Source organism: Bos taurus, chromosome 15, assembly GCF_002263795.3.
Source record: "Bos taurus isolate L1 Dominette 01449 registration number 42190680 breed Hereford chromosome 15, ARS-UCD2.0, whole genome shotgun sequence".
In the NCBI taxonomy this organism is placed as follows: Eukaryota; Metazoa; Chordata; class Mammalia; order Artiodactyla; family Bovidae; genus Bos; species Bos taurus.
In genome coordinates, this window is record NC_037342.1 from 6,821,385 (window position 1) to 6,835,281 (window position 13,897).

Sequence of the window (13,897 nt, forward strand, 5' to 3'; positions counted from 1 at the left end):
ATCCCAGTCTCTTTACTAACCTCTTTTCAGTTACCCCTTTTAAATGCTACATGTTTTCTGCCAGTATCCCAACTGGTAAAACTTTTTATATTAATGATTACCTAGAAGCCATTTGATTTCCATAAGCTTTTATTCCCCGTGAAAGTCTATACTTGCTTAGTTCCATCTTCTCCCTATATACAGTCTCTACCAACTATTCTGTTCCTATCTGCAGGCTTCTCTTTTTTCACTTCCTTATATATTGCTCTTCTATAGTGCTCTATCCTAGTTCTGCTGTCATAGTACATACTCTCCACTGCTGACTTCATCCATTGTTTTGGCTTCTAATATCTTAAGTTTAAATCTTTCTCTTGAGCTTCAGACCTATGTATTTTCAGTTACAGATACTGAAATAGTCTGTTTTGTCCTCTTTCAATCAGTTATCCACACTTGTTCACAATAGATTAGAATGATATGTCAAGCAGGAAAGAAAAGGGAAAGGGAAGTCGCTCAGTCGTGTCCGACTCTTTGCGACTCCATGGACTGTAGCCTACCAGGCTCCTCCGTCCATGGGATTTTCCAAGCAAGAGTACTGGAGTGCGTTGCCATTGCCTTCTCCAGTGGATCTTCCTGACCCAGGGATTGAACCTGGTCTCCTGTATTGTAGGCAGACGCTTTACCGTCTAAGCCACCAGGGAAGTCTAAACAGGAAAAGCTGATCTTATTACCCATCCTTAACTGACTCCTCTGAAAACTCTCAGGATAAAGCTTCTATTCCTTAGCATACAGGTGTATTTACTTTTCTAATCTCATATCTAGTGAAGCTATCGCTACTTTGCATTCTGTTATTCAGCCATACTCTTATTCCGGGAACATATCATTCCTTCTACTACTCTTGGCCTTTCCACAGTCTCATCCCTCTGTCTGGAATACCATCTACCCACTTGTTTCACGATTAACTCCTATTTTCTTCAAAGCTTTGCTGAAGATTCTTCTATTCCATGAGGTCTTTCTTGAACTATAATAAAGACTTGAGAGAATGAATTTAATTGTTTTTATATCTGATTAAGGGAACAGTTTGCCATAGGTATTCTAAAAATGGAAATACTTTAGTACATACATTATAAACAGTTAAAATATTAACACACTTTACATATGAATTATGTATATATATATATATCTTTATATATGTAAACATTAAATAGTATTATTATTACCCATTTGGTATTGTTCTATAATTTTTAAAGCATTATTTCACTTTCTCCTAGATTATACTCTTGGGATTATATTTTTGAATATCATATTTCTCCATATCCCCTTCACAATGGCTGATCTACTGCTGTGTACATAGTAGGTCCAAGAAACATTTATAGTAAGTAAATGGAAAACACAGGATGTCAGAGGGTACTCTCTAGTTGGTTGGTCCATTCTACTGAATCAAGATGATTCATTTACACTAACCTAGAGAGGAACCAGGGGGCACTGTAGTAGCTTTTTAAAATATATCCATCCAGGAAAGATTTTCAGTGAGGAAAACCCTATTTCTATCATAAAGTTACTCTTTTTATCTAAATTTATATCACTGTTATTCAACTTTTTTTCCTCTCAGTAAAACCAGTATCACTATTTTTAAATGGTTTTTATTATAGCTCCCATAGAAAATTACTCAACGTAGGCAACACTAAAACTAAAGACAAGAAACTAAAATTTTTACTTACTCTTGAAGAAATTAATATTACACTCCAATTCAATGTGTGAAAATAAAACAGTATACTATAAATAGAGGTGAGGAGTAACTGATGAAAAGGCCTGTAAACTCAGCAACTAGAGAGCTATTTAATTATTGTATATTAGTAACGATACATGATAATCATAAGTTACTTACCTCCAGTTTATTATTGGTCTGTGGGAAGAGGGAAGGTTTACTTCTGATTTTAAGTTGGATTCCTGAATTTGTTTGAGGGCATCTTCTAATGGAAGAACTGGTCTTTGAAGAACTAAGGAAATAATAAAGATCAAATAGTACAGAATCACTTCAACAATCTCTTTATACATAATTTAATTGGTCAATGATAAAATATTATCTTAAAACTCTTGTGACAAATTTATTTTGAACAGTATATTTTAAATTTAAACATACACTTCCCAATAAGAAATAGTTATCTCAAAATTCTCATCACCAATTTTAAGAATACTTATTTGGGAAAATGAAATCTGAGAAATGTCCAGGCTCTTTGATCTGGCATGCAAACCCCATTATATCTAGCCTCATAATTCCATAAATTTCTGACAAATTTTACAAATATCCTTATTAAGAAAAGGGGAAGATATAAAAATAGCAGTTAACATTTATTGAGCATTTACTGTTAAAGACATTATTTCTGAGCACTGTATAAGTATTAACTACTTTATTCTCACTAAGGCCTTTGAAAGAAAAAAAGCGTTAATCACTAAGTTGTGTTCAGCTCTTTGGAACGCCATGGACTGAAGCATGCCACGCTCCTCTGTCCATGGGATTCTCCAGGCAAGAATACTGGAGTGGGTTGACATACTCTTCTCTAACAGATCTGCCCAACTCAGAGATCGAACCTGGGTCTCCTGTACTTCAGGCAGATTCTTTATAGTTTGAGCCACCAGAGAAGCCCCAGTCTCCATTTGCAACTGAGGAAACTGAAACATAGCTAAGTAACTTGTTCAGGGTCACACATTATATGGGCACTCATCCATATATCATTCTGCACAACCTCTAATCCATCCCTAGCTCCCGTAAGTATCCACTTTCCCAAGAATTCCCACTGTGCCCTTTGGTATACACCTTCTTGTTCAAGTTGAAACGTACCTTCTATTTAAAGGATATTGCTTTCCGGCAGCCCTCTTAGGTGGAGATACAAGTAACTACAAATAACTGAAGGCCTGGAGATAGGATAGCTGACTTTCTAGCTCTTCAATGATGCTACCAAATTATTTTTTTCTCCTTTCTCCTTAAAAAAACCCATATCATCATGATTCTGATGTTTGTTATTCACCTTAAAATTTTTAAGCAAAATCAGTATATTATTACGAATGGGTTAGTTTGAACTTGAACTCTAGAGTCAAGTGGTGATTGCATAAAATACTAGTGAAAATTGCCAGTTATGATATGGTTTGCTGGATATTCTAACCATTAAGGACCAATCCTCTTGAGGCAGAAACTATCAAGCTTTAGATTTTGATTGTTTTTCTAATGAGCATAAGCAATATCCCAAATGATTGTTTATTGGTAAAATTAATGGCTAGGTGCATAGCCTGATGGATATTAAAAATGAACTTTCTTTGTTGAAATTAAAGATGTTCAAGACAGATGGACTTCCCTAAAGTATTTTAATCACTCCCTACCCTTGCATGAACAGAGAATAAGAATCTAGGGAGTCTATACCCTTTACCTTTACAGATGGCATTGAGGTTTGACCTCTAATTAGTCTTGGCTCCAGCTGATAAATAGGAACATTCTTGATTGTACAGTGCCAGAAGGCACATAATTTTATCTCTAGAATGTGACTGTGTAAGTCTAAATGGATCTTTCACATAAAGTGTAGTCAGAGCACCTCAGATAACATAGAGATGGGACTTTATTGAACTTAGTGAACAATTACACTGATTGTTTTGTGTGTGATTTGTTAAAAAAAAAATGTTTAGTTGAGCTAGATTATAGTTTGAGATTTGCTTTAATTAACACTCACCACTTACTATCAAAGAGAATTTAAAAACTACTTTTAAAACTAACTTGGGTCATTTACAAACACTCACTGCTATTTATTGTTGCTATTATCTAATGATCTCCTAGTCAGTACCTCCTACTCACTGAGGAATATTCAAGTCTACATTTTTTGAATATTTATTGTGTATTAGGGCTTTATTTGGAGAAGGAAATGGCAACCCACTCCAGTATACTTGCCTGGAGAATCCCAGGGACAGAGGAGCCTAGTGGGCTGCTGTCTATGGGGTCGCATAGAGTCAGACATGACTGAAGCAACTTACCAGGGCTTTATTATTCCATTTCAACTACTAGGCTCCTCTTTCTAGTTCTTTTGCCCTGATAGTTTAACTCCAACAATTCTCTGAATCTGACAATTTTCTGACCTCATTAAAACCCCCAATCCATCCCTTTTTCATAGCAAGGGGAAGCATTAGCTATCATGCATTTTGGGTGAACCTTTGGTGTAACTCTAATATTTGAGAATAAACTAAATGAACAGACAATTAAGTAAACAGTTGTTTATCACAGCTTTGTTGTTCTTCATTCATGACTGTAAACTTTCTTAAAATTTTAATTTAATATTTTGTACAGGTAACATATTTAGAAACTAAAAAATATAATACAAATTTGGAAGTTTTGCTCTAACTGGTATTTGTGTATTCTTTCACTGTTTATGCAGATATAAACATACATAAATATATATTTTATTTTTAAAAGTTGAAGTATAGTTAATTTATAATACTATCTTAGTTTCAGGTATGCAATCAGATATTTTATATTTTTATAGATTATATTTAAAGTTGTTAAAAATAATGGTTATGTTTCTCTGTGAGGTATAAGATATCCCTGTTGCTTAACTATTTTATTCATATTAATAGTAGCTTGTGTCTTTTAACCCATATCCCTATTTGTCCCTCCTTTTTCACTCTCTCCACTGGTAATCACTAGTTCTCTATATCTCTAAGTTTTTTTTTTTTTACTTTTATTTATTTATTTGGGCTGCTGCTGGGTCTTCGTTGCTTTGTGCAGGCTTTCTCTAGTGGTGGTGAGCGGAAGCTACTCTTGGCTGCAGTGTGCAGGCTTACAGCAGTGGCTTCTCCTGTTGCAGAGCACAGGCTCCAGAGGGCGGCCTCAGTAGTTGTGGCATGTGGGCCTAGTTGCTATGTGGCATGTGGAATTTTCCCGGACTAGAGACTGAACCCATGTCCCCTGCACTGACAGGCAGATTGCTAAATGCTGCACCACCAGGGAAGTCTTGTTTGCTTTTTTAAACATAGATTCATTTATTTTTTAAAGATTTTCATATAAGTGATAACATATTTATTTTTAAATGTAAGTTTGTCTATGACATTTTAATAGGCATAACACTAAGTCCATCCACATTGTTGTAAACAGTGGAATTCCATTCTTTTTATGGCCAAGTAATACTCCATTACTGTTCAATATCCCATGAACGGTATGAAAAGGCAAAAAGATAGGACACTGAAAGATGAACTTCCCAGGTTGGAGGGTGCTGAACATGCTACTGGAGATCAGTGGAGAAATAATTACAGAAAGAATGAAGAGATGGAGCCAAAGCAAAAACAACACCCAGTTGTGGATGTGACTGGTGATGGAAGTAAAAGTCTGATGCTGTAAAGAGCAATATTGCATAGGAATCTGGAATGTTAGGTCCATGAATCAAGGCAAATTGGAACAGTGAACACTGACATTTTAGGAATCAGCAAACTAAAATGGACTGGAATGGGTGAATTTAACTCAGATGACCATTATATCTACTACTGTGGGCAAGAATTCCTTAGAAGAAACAGAGTAGCCATCATAGGCAACAAAAGAGTCCGAAATGCAGTACTTGAATGCAATCTCAAAAATGACAGAATGATCTCTGTTCGTTTCCAAGGCAAGCCTTTCAATATTACAGTAATCCAAGTCTATGCCCCAAACAGTAATGGTGAAGAAGCTGAAGTTGAATGGGTCCATGAAGACCTACCAGACCTTCTAGAACTAACACCCAAAAAAGATGCCCTTTTTATTATAGGGGACTGGAATGCAAAAGTAGGAAGTCAAGAAACACCTGGAGTAACAGGCAAATCTGGCCTTGGAGTACACAATGAAACAGGGCAAAGGCTAACACAGTTTTGCCAAGAGAACGCACTGGTCATAGCAAACACAATTATACAGTGGAAGTGACAAATAGATTCAAGAGATTAGGTCTGATAAACAGAGTTCCTGAAGAACTATGGACAGAGGTTCATGACATTGTAGAGGAGGCAGGGGATCAAGACCATCCCCAAGAAAAAGAAATGCAAAAAGGCAAAATGGTTGTCTGAGGAGGCCTTACAAATAGCTAAGAAAAGAAGAAATGTGAAAGGCAAAGGAGAAAAGGGAAGATATACCCATTTGAATACTGCATTTGAATGCAGAGTCCCAAAGAATAGCAAGGAGAGATAAGAAACCCTTCCTCAGTGATCAGTGCAAAGAAATAGAAGAAAACAATAGAATGGGAAAGACTAGAGATCTCTTCAAGAAAATTAGAGATACCAAGGGAACATTTCATGCAAAGATGGGCTCAATAAAGGACAGAAATGGTATGGACCTTACAGAAGCAGAAGATACTAAGAAGAGGTGGCAAAAATACACAGAACTGTTCAAATAAGATCTTCGCGACCCAGATAATCACGGTGGTGTGATGACTCATCTAGAGCCAGATATCCTGGAATGTAAAGTCAAGTGGGCCTTAGGAAGCTTCGCTATGAACAAAGCTAGTGGAGGTGATGGAATTCCAGTTGAGCTATTTCAAATCCTAAAAGATGACGCTGTGAAAGTGCTGCACTCAATATCCCAGCAAATTTGGAAAACTCAGCAGTGGCCACAGGACTGGAAAAGGTCAGTTTTTATTCCAATACCAAAGAAAGACAATGCCAAAGAATGTTCAAACTACTGCACAATTGCATTCATCTCACGTGCTACTAAAGTAATGCTCAAAATTCTCCAAGCCAGGCTTTAACAGTATGTGAATTGTGAACTTCCAGATGTTCAAGTTGGATCTAGAAAAGGCAGAGGAACCAGAGATCAAATTGCCAACATCTGTTGGATCATGGAAAAAGCAAGAGAGTTCCAGAAAAACATCTACTTCTGATTTATTGACTATGGCAAAGCCTTTGACTGTATGGATCACAACAAACTGTGGAAAATTTTTCAAGAGATCAGAATACCGGACCACCTGATCTGCCTCTTGAGAAATCTGTATGCAGGTCAGGAAGCAACAGTTAGAACTGGACATGGAACAACGACTGGTTCCAAATAGGAAAAGGAGTATGTCAAGGCTGTATATTGTCACCCTGCTTATTTATTTTATATGCAGAGTACATCATGAGAAACACTGGGCTGAATGAAACACAAGCTGGAATCAAGATTGTTGGGAGAAATATCAATAACCTCAGATATGCAGATGACACCACCCTTATGGCAGAAAGCAAAGAACTAAAGAGCCTCTTGATGAGAGTCAAAGAGGAGAGTGAAAAAGTTGGCTTAAAACTCAACATTAAGGAAACTAAGATCATGGCATCTCATCCCATCACTTCATGGCAAATAGATGGGGAAACAATGGAAACAGTGAGAGACTTTATTTATTTTTGACTCCAAAATCACTGCAGATGGTGACTGCAGCTGTGAAATTAAAAGACGCTTGGTCCTTGGAAGAAAAGTTATGACCAACCTAGACAGCTTATTAAAAAGCAGAGACATTACTTTGCCAACAAAAGGTCCATCTAGTCAAACTATAGCTTTTCCAGTATTCAGGTATGGATGTGACAGTGGACCACAACGAAGGCTGAGCGCTGAAGAACTGATGCTTTTGAACTGTGGTGTTGGGGAAGACTCTTGAGAGTCCCTTTGACTGCAAGGAGATCCAACCAGTCCATCCTAAAGGAGATCCTGGGTGTTCTGGGAGTTCATTGGAAGGACTGATGTTGAAGCTGAAACTCCAATACTTTGGCTACCTGATGTGAAGAAATTACTAATTTGAAAAGACCCTGATCCTGGGAAAGACTGAAGGCGGGAGAAGGGGACGACAGAGGATGAGATGGTTGGATGGCATCACCGACCCAATGGACAGAGTTTGAGTAAGCTCTGGGATTTGGTGATGGACAGGGAGGCCTGGCATGCTGCAGTCCATGGGGTCACAAAGAATTCGGACAGGACTGAGTGACTGAACTGAGCTGAATATTCCATTATATATATTTTCCTTAATTCAGTTAGTATTCTTATCACTATTGCTTTGAATCCTCTGGTAAACTTTCTGTTTCATTTTTTTTTTCTCTTGCTCTTTCCATTAAGATCAATTCCTCTGTTTTCTCAATTTGCTTAACAGTCTCCATCTCTACGAAATTAGGTGAAACAGTTACCAATTGCTCTCTTGAAGGGGTGTTCTTTTGTGGGAGCAACCCTATACCGCCTGTGTGTCCAATGGTTTTGGTGGGAGAGCTGGATTTGACATGAACACAGGTCACATCTTTTCTCACGCTGTGCTTCCATATTACACAGGGCATGCTTCCATATCACTTTGGAAGGATTGAGGCTGGGGAGGAGGGGCTAGGGCCAGAGCTAGGGCTTCCTCTGTTGTCAGGGACTATCACCACCCTATCAGGTCCAGGGTTGGGTCCCTAATTCCTGGAATAGAAGCCCCAAGGAGCAGGTCTGAGCTAGTCAGGTGTGAGCTTTTCTCTCTCCCAACATCAGCACTCTGGCCCCGGAGGTGAGCAGTGCTGGAGCAAGAGGGGCCAGTATGAGCTCCTAGTGTGTGACCAGGTGCAGGTGGCAACAGTTTGGCCACATAGAGTTTAGGCTGCTTCTGATGTGCTGCCTGTGCAAGTGCCCATAATGGCTGTCCTTGCCCAAAAGATGCCACTTTGGTTCTGAGCTACCTCTGTGTCTCCTGGCTGAGTTCTTCCTTGGCTAGGGCAACCCTCACTCCAGTATGGAGCTCTGCATACTCCAGAGCAGTTTCAGGAGACCAGCCAGTCAACTGCGCAGTTTCAATCTGTCTTCTCTGCCCTCTTTTGGGAATAAGTGCACTCCTTGTGCACTCCTCCCAAGTGGAGTCCAGGCTTCCTGCAGTCCTCCTGTTAGTCCCCCAGCCATCCAATCAGCCTAGGGGCTCATCTCCCTTGTGCTGGATACCAGGATGGGGGGGTCTAATATGTGGCTTGAACCGTTCACTCCCCCAAGAGGATTTCTGCCTGTGTAATCTCCCTTTTCCTTTGGGTATGCCTCCGGACACAGGTCCCCAACTGACTGCTTCTCTTTCCTTCCTATCTTATTCTATGAGGATCTTTTTTTTCAGCCTTAGTTGTATAGGAGTCTTTCTGTCAGTTTCCAGTTAGTTTTCAGCAAGAATTTTTCCATATGTAGATATATTTTTGATGTGTTTGTTGGGGGAGGTGAGTTCCATATCCTCCTATGCCACCATCTTGATCTCCTCTCTTAACATACATTCTAATTTCTTCCTTTTCTTACAAAGAAGTCAGAATACTAAGTATACTCATCTGAACCTTATTTTTATACTTAATAAAAAATATATCCTGGAAATTGTATTAAAAAGCAGAGACATATTTTGCCAACAAAGGTCCATCTAGTCAAAGCCATGGTTTTTCAATGGTCATGTATAGATGTGAGAGCTGGACCATAAAGAAGGCTGGGTGTAAGAACTGATGCTTTTGAACTGTGGTGTTGGAGAAGATTCTTGAGAGTCCCTTGGACTGCAAGGAGATAAAACCAGTCAATCCTAAAGGAAATCAACCCTGAATATTCATTGGAAGGACTGATGCTGAATCCCCAATAGTGTGGCCACCTGATGTGAAGAGCCGACTCACTGGAAAAGACCCTGATGCTGGGAAAGATTGAGGGCAAGAGAAGAAGGGGGAAACAGAGGATGAGATGGTTGGATGGCATCACTGACTCAACGGACCTGAGTTTGAGCAAACTCAGGGAGATAGTGGAGGACAGGGAAGCATGGCATGCTCAGTCCATGGGGTTGCAAAGAGTTGGACACAATGACTGAACAACAACAAATCCTGGAAATCAGGGGTAGATCCGGGTTTTATGAAAGTATAAGGCTTACACAATTTGAGGGCCCAATTAAGAAAAAAATAATACAAAATTACTAATACAAAATTAGATGTAGGGACCATGACAGAGAGAGTTCCTGAAACTTGAACCTTATTGACTTCACGGTAAATCTATGTCTGTTGGACATCATTCCATATCAGTCTGCAAACTGTTTCCTCTTCTTTCAATAGCTGCATAATATTCCACTGAGTGAATGTACATGCCATTTGTTTTTACTAACACTTCTGACTCTCTGTACCTATGCCCTTGGGTAGTCAGCACTCTTTCTGGGTAAAGGATACCCAGGAGGGGTGAGTATTCTGAGGCATTTATCACAACTAAGTACATCCTCTTTCTTAAGAAAAACTACCTTTTCTTTTGCCTCTTATACAATTTTCTTTATTTCCTTTTATTTCCCATCCTGTTTTCCTGATAACTACTTCTCAAAATCCATTTTCAGTTTTTTTCTACCTATAATAAATGCTAGTGTGCATTTAGGTCTTATTTTTAGGCTCTATCTTCAATCTGTACTCTATATCTAATATTCACCTTATCTTTTCACATAGCTTCCTTTACCAACTATGTATCTTTTCATCGGCGACTCAAATACAATTTCTGTTCTATATCTTTTTCTTAATTTTCAGTTAGACTTTTCTAGTTGTTGACTTGATTTCCTCATTTGCATGAATCAAGGAAGACTCAAAGTCAATGCATTTAAAACTTAAAGATCTTTCATACCTCTAACCTAATTCTTTTCCTTTATTTGTAGTCTTGATTAATATCATCATCCAGGAAAATAATTAATTCATTAACAAAGTAGTTATCGAGTGCTAAATATTTGTGAGGTTTTCTGCTAAGTCCTAGGGGCACTGTTCTCCTAGTCTTTGTTCCAGCACTCCTGATAAATCAGTAACTCAATCTATTGATTATATATCCTGAATATATTATCTCCTATCTCTATATAAAGAGCAGTGCTTTAATTTAGCAACTTAACACTTCTTGCCACAAATACTGAAATAGTCTACTATTAGTCTACTTTAATATATCTCTACTTCAATTCAGCTTCCATGTTGTACTGAGAATTATCTTTCTAACAAACAAATCTAATTTTTAGTAAAGACCCCTCGTTTCCTACCTAATATCCATTTTTCCCTTTGTTCTTTGGTATGTAATGATGATGTGCGCGCAAGCTCAGTTGTGTCTGACTCTTTTGTGACCCCACAGACTATAGCCTGCTAGGCTCCTCTGACCATGGAATTTTCTAGGCAAGAATACCTGAGTGGGTTGCCATTTCCTACTCAAGGGGATCTTCCTGACCCAGGGATTGAACTCAGGTCTCCTGTATCTTCTGCATTTGCAGACAGATTCTTTACCACTGTGCTACCTAGGAAGCCCTTATTCCTGGGTAGCACACTCTATATTGTTAGGGGTGGCAATATAGCCACAATAAAGACACTAAAATGGTAAACAAGGATTTTGCTACTCTGAACGTTAAGTTTAATTTTCATATTCTGTGTATGTTATGTATGTGTTTAAAGAAATTATTTACTGTTGAAAATAAAGTTCTAGAATATTGTAAAAAAGTAAATCAATACTTCAATTAAGTACCCCTATATTTTCCAGTCTCCCTTGCAGATGGAGTTGCCAATTACATATTAATATAAGCAGATAGATGGGGGCTTTTAGGAAAACAATTTAACAGGAGTTCAGAGGTACACCCTTCTCTCCTTTATATATTTCTTCCTTCCTGTCTACAATGCTGACAACAGTGACATGATGCTGGAGCTCTAGCTGTTACCATGTGACCAATGAAGGTGAAGCTATAAATCATATATTAAGGGTAGCTGAACTGAGACAGGAGTCCGGGTTCCCTGTGGCATTGCATGATCTTCAGACCAGCTCCTGACTGCCTACCTGAGTATTTCACATTATACAAGAGAAAAAGCAACCTCTATCACGTTTAAGCTGTATTAATTTTAGCAGTGTTACCAGGTGCTCTTACGTTCAGTAAGCTCTCTTATTGACATAGTAAAGGCTTGCTTTCCAGTTAAAAAACTTTAAGTGGACTGCATATTGGATAGAGATGAAATTCCTAGCATGGCATCCAAATTTCTTAGAGAATTGTCCCAATTCATTTTTCTAGTCTTGTATCCATTTTTCTTTTCTTTTTTTTTTTTTTTCCCATCCTGTGCTTTGGATACACTTTGGATTTGCAATTCATAATTTACTTGCAAAAGTTGTTCCTTATGTCTGGGATTTTAAAAATTGCCTCTTTGCTTGGCAAAATGCTTATTCTTTAAGATTCAAATTAAGTCATTTTTTCAGGGATGATAGCCTGCAAGTTCCTATATACGTCCAGTGTTCTTTGTGCTCCATAGCTCCATACACATTCTGCTACTACAGCAATTAGATTTATTGACATTACTTGTTTACATTACTCTCATCTCCAAAATAAACTGTGAGGTCTTTAACAGCAGAGTACAATTAGATTTTTCTGTATCTTGGCATCTTTGCTTACCCCAGACTGGTGTACAATATAGCAGCACAACATGTGTTTGCTAAATACTCAAAGGTTCTGCTTGTCCTTTTTCTTTCTGAAGCTTTGACATTTTGTTGCTAATTCTGTGTTACTATTTAAGGCATAAAAATGTAGATGTGATACTGAAGAATCAAACATAATCATTTTAAAATTTTTAATTGGCTCCAGTCTTAGATTGTTGGATTATGTACCCTCTTTATGGATCTCCTTATTTTGCTGGTCTCTCAAATGTGAATTTGAACAAAAATGTGGACAAAATGCCAAAATAAATCTGATATTAACTTATTAAATCTAAATGTTAAATTGTATTTTAATGTTAAGCTATTTACTAAATCAGTTTTAAAAAGACAACACATTGTAAGCCAGTATGAAGTATAATCAAACTTGTATGCTTTTCAAATTTACCAACAGATCCAACAAAATATTAATTCTTCAAATTAAACCTATATCAAATTGCAATTTTCCATATGGCAAAAGTCTTATTATTCAAAACATATAGGCTGAATTTCCACTTTGTTTCTTAGTTTATTTTACTGTCTACTCAAATTGAATGTGATTACAACTTTCGTTTTTATTTTTATATTGCTCTAGAAATTAAGGCACCTGTTCTCCTCCGCTGTGAAAAAGGAATATGGGCACGCTGGAATTTTTCAGTAACTTCTTCAACCTTCTGTTTTCGTTGTTGAAGTATCTGTTCTCTGATTTGGTGTTCTCTTTCTTCTTGTTCTTTTCGTTTTTCTTCAAATGCTCTATATTTAAAACAATGCAGAGAACAGAATTAGGTAGTATATTAAAAAAAAATCTCAACACAGAAATAGTTCTAAAACAATGCATTTATTATATAATAGTGCTTTCATGTTTCAAACATTGAAAATAAAAAAAAGGTTTAATTACTTAGAAAAAACAACTTTTAAGTAAAAAAAAAGGCCATTTGTTAACAGTTTAAATATCTTTGCAAGTAGTAATTTCAGAATCTTACCTGGGTCTTTTGCAACTAAAAGAAGGCATGTAATGAACCGCTTTCTAACTTGGGACAGGCCTGCACACACTTCCCATTTTCATTTTCCAAACCCTGCTGTGGAAAAAATCTCTTCTAAAAAGCTACATTATTTTCTGTACTGTGAAGAAAATAACTGATTGGTAAAATAATAAGCCTTGCAAATTATGTAGTAGCCCGGAAGATAATATGTATTTCTCTTTTAGCCAAAAGTTTAAAATTGGCAGTCATGTTAAGTCTGAGTTGTGCTAAAAATTCAGACAATTTACATAAAAATAGTGATTCTCAACTTGTTTTGAAAACAAGAAAGACTTGACAACCCTGGACTCTTTATTCACTTATGGTTAGAAACACCTTCCCATAATTCTTACCATCCTCTATTTTTCTTTTTTTTAATAGTTTTTTAATTTTTTAAACAATGGAGGTATAACAGATTTACAGGAGAGTTAGGAAGTACAGAACAAGGTTACATATAATTCCTCTATATACCACAACTGTATTCTTAAGTAGATAAATTAAGATTTTTAGTTGGAGTTTC

General features: G+C 37.2%; 1 protein-coding gene across 1 annotated transcript in view; it reads right to left on the reverse strand.

The window, feature by feature from the left end:
• The window catches only part of CEP126 (centrosomal protein 126), a 114,341-nt gene that overhangs the window by 54,598 nt on the left and 45,846 nt on the right, over positions 1-13,897 (reverse strand). The window contains 2 exon segments of the mRNA XM_024975716.2: positions 1,865-1,976; positions 12,966-13,111. Coding sequence (XP_024831484.1) covers positions 1,865-1,976; positions 12,966-13,111 — 258 coding nt within the window.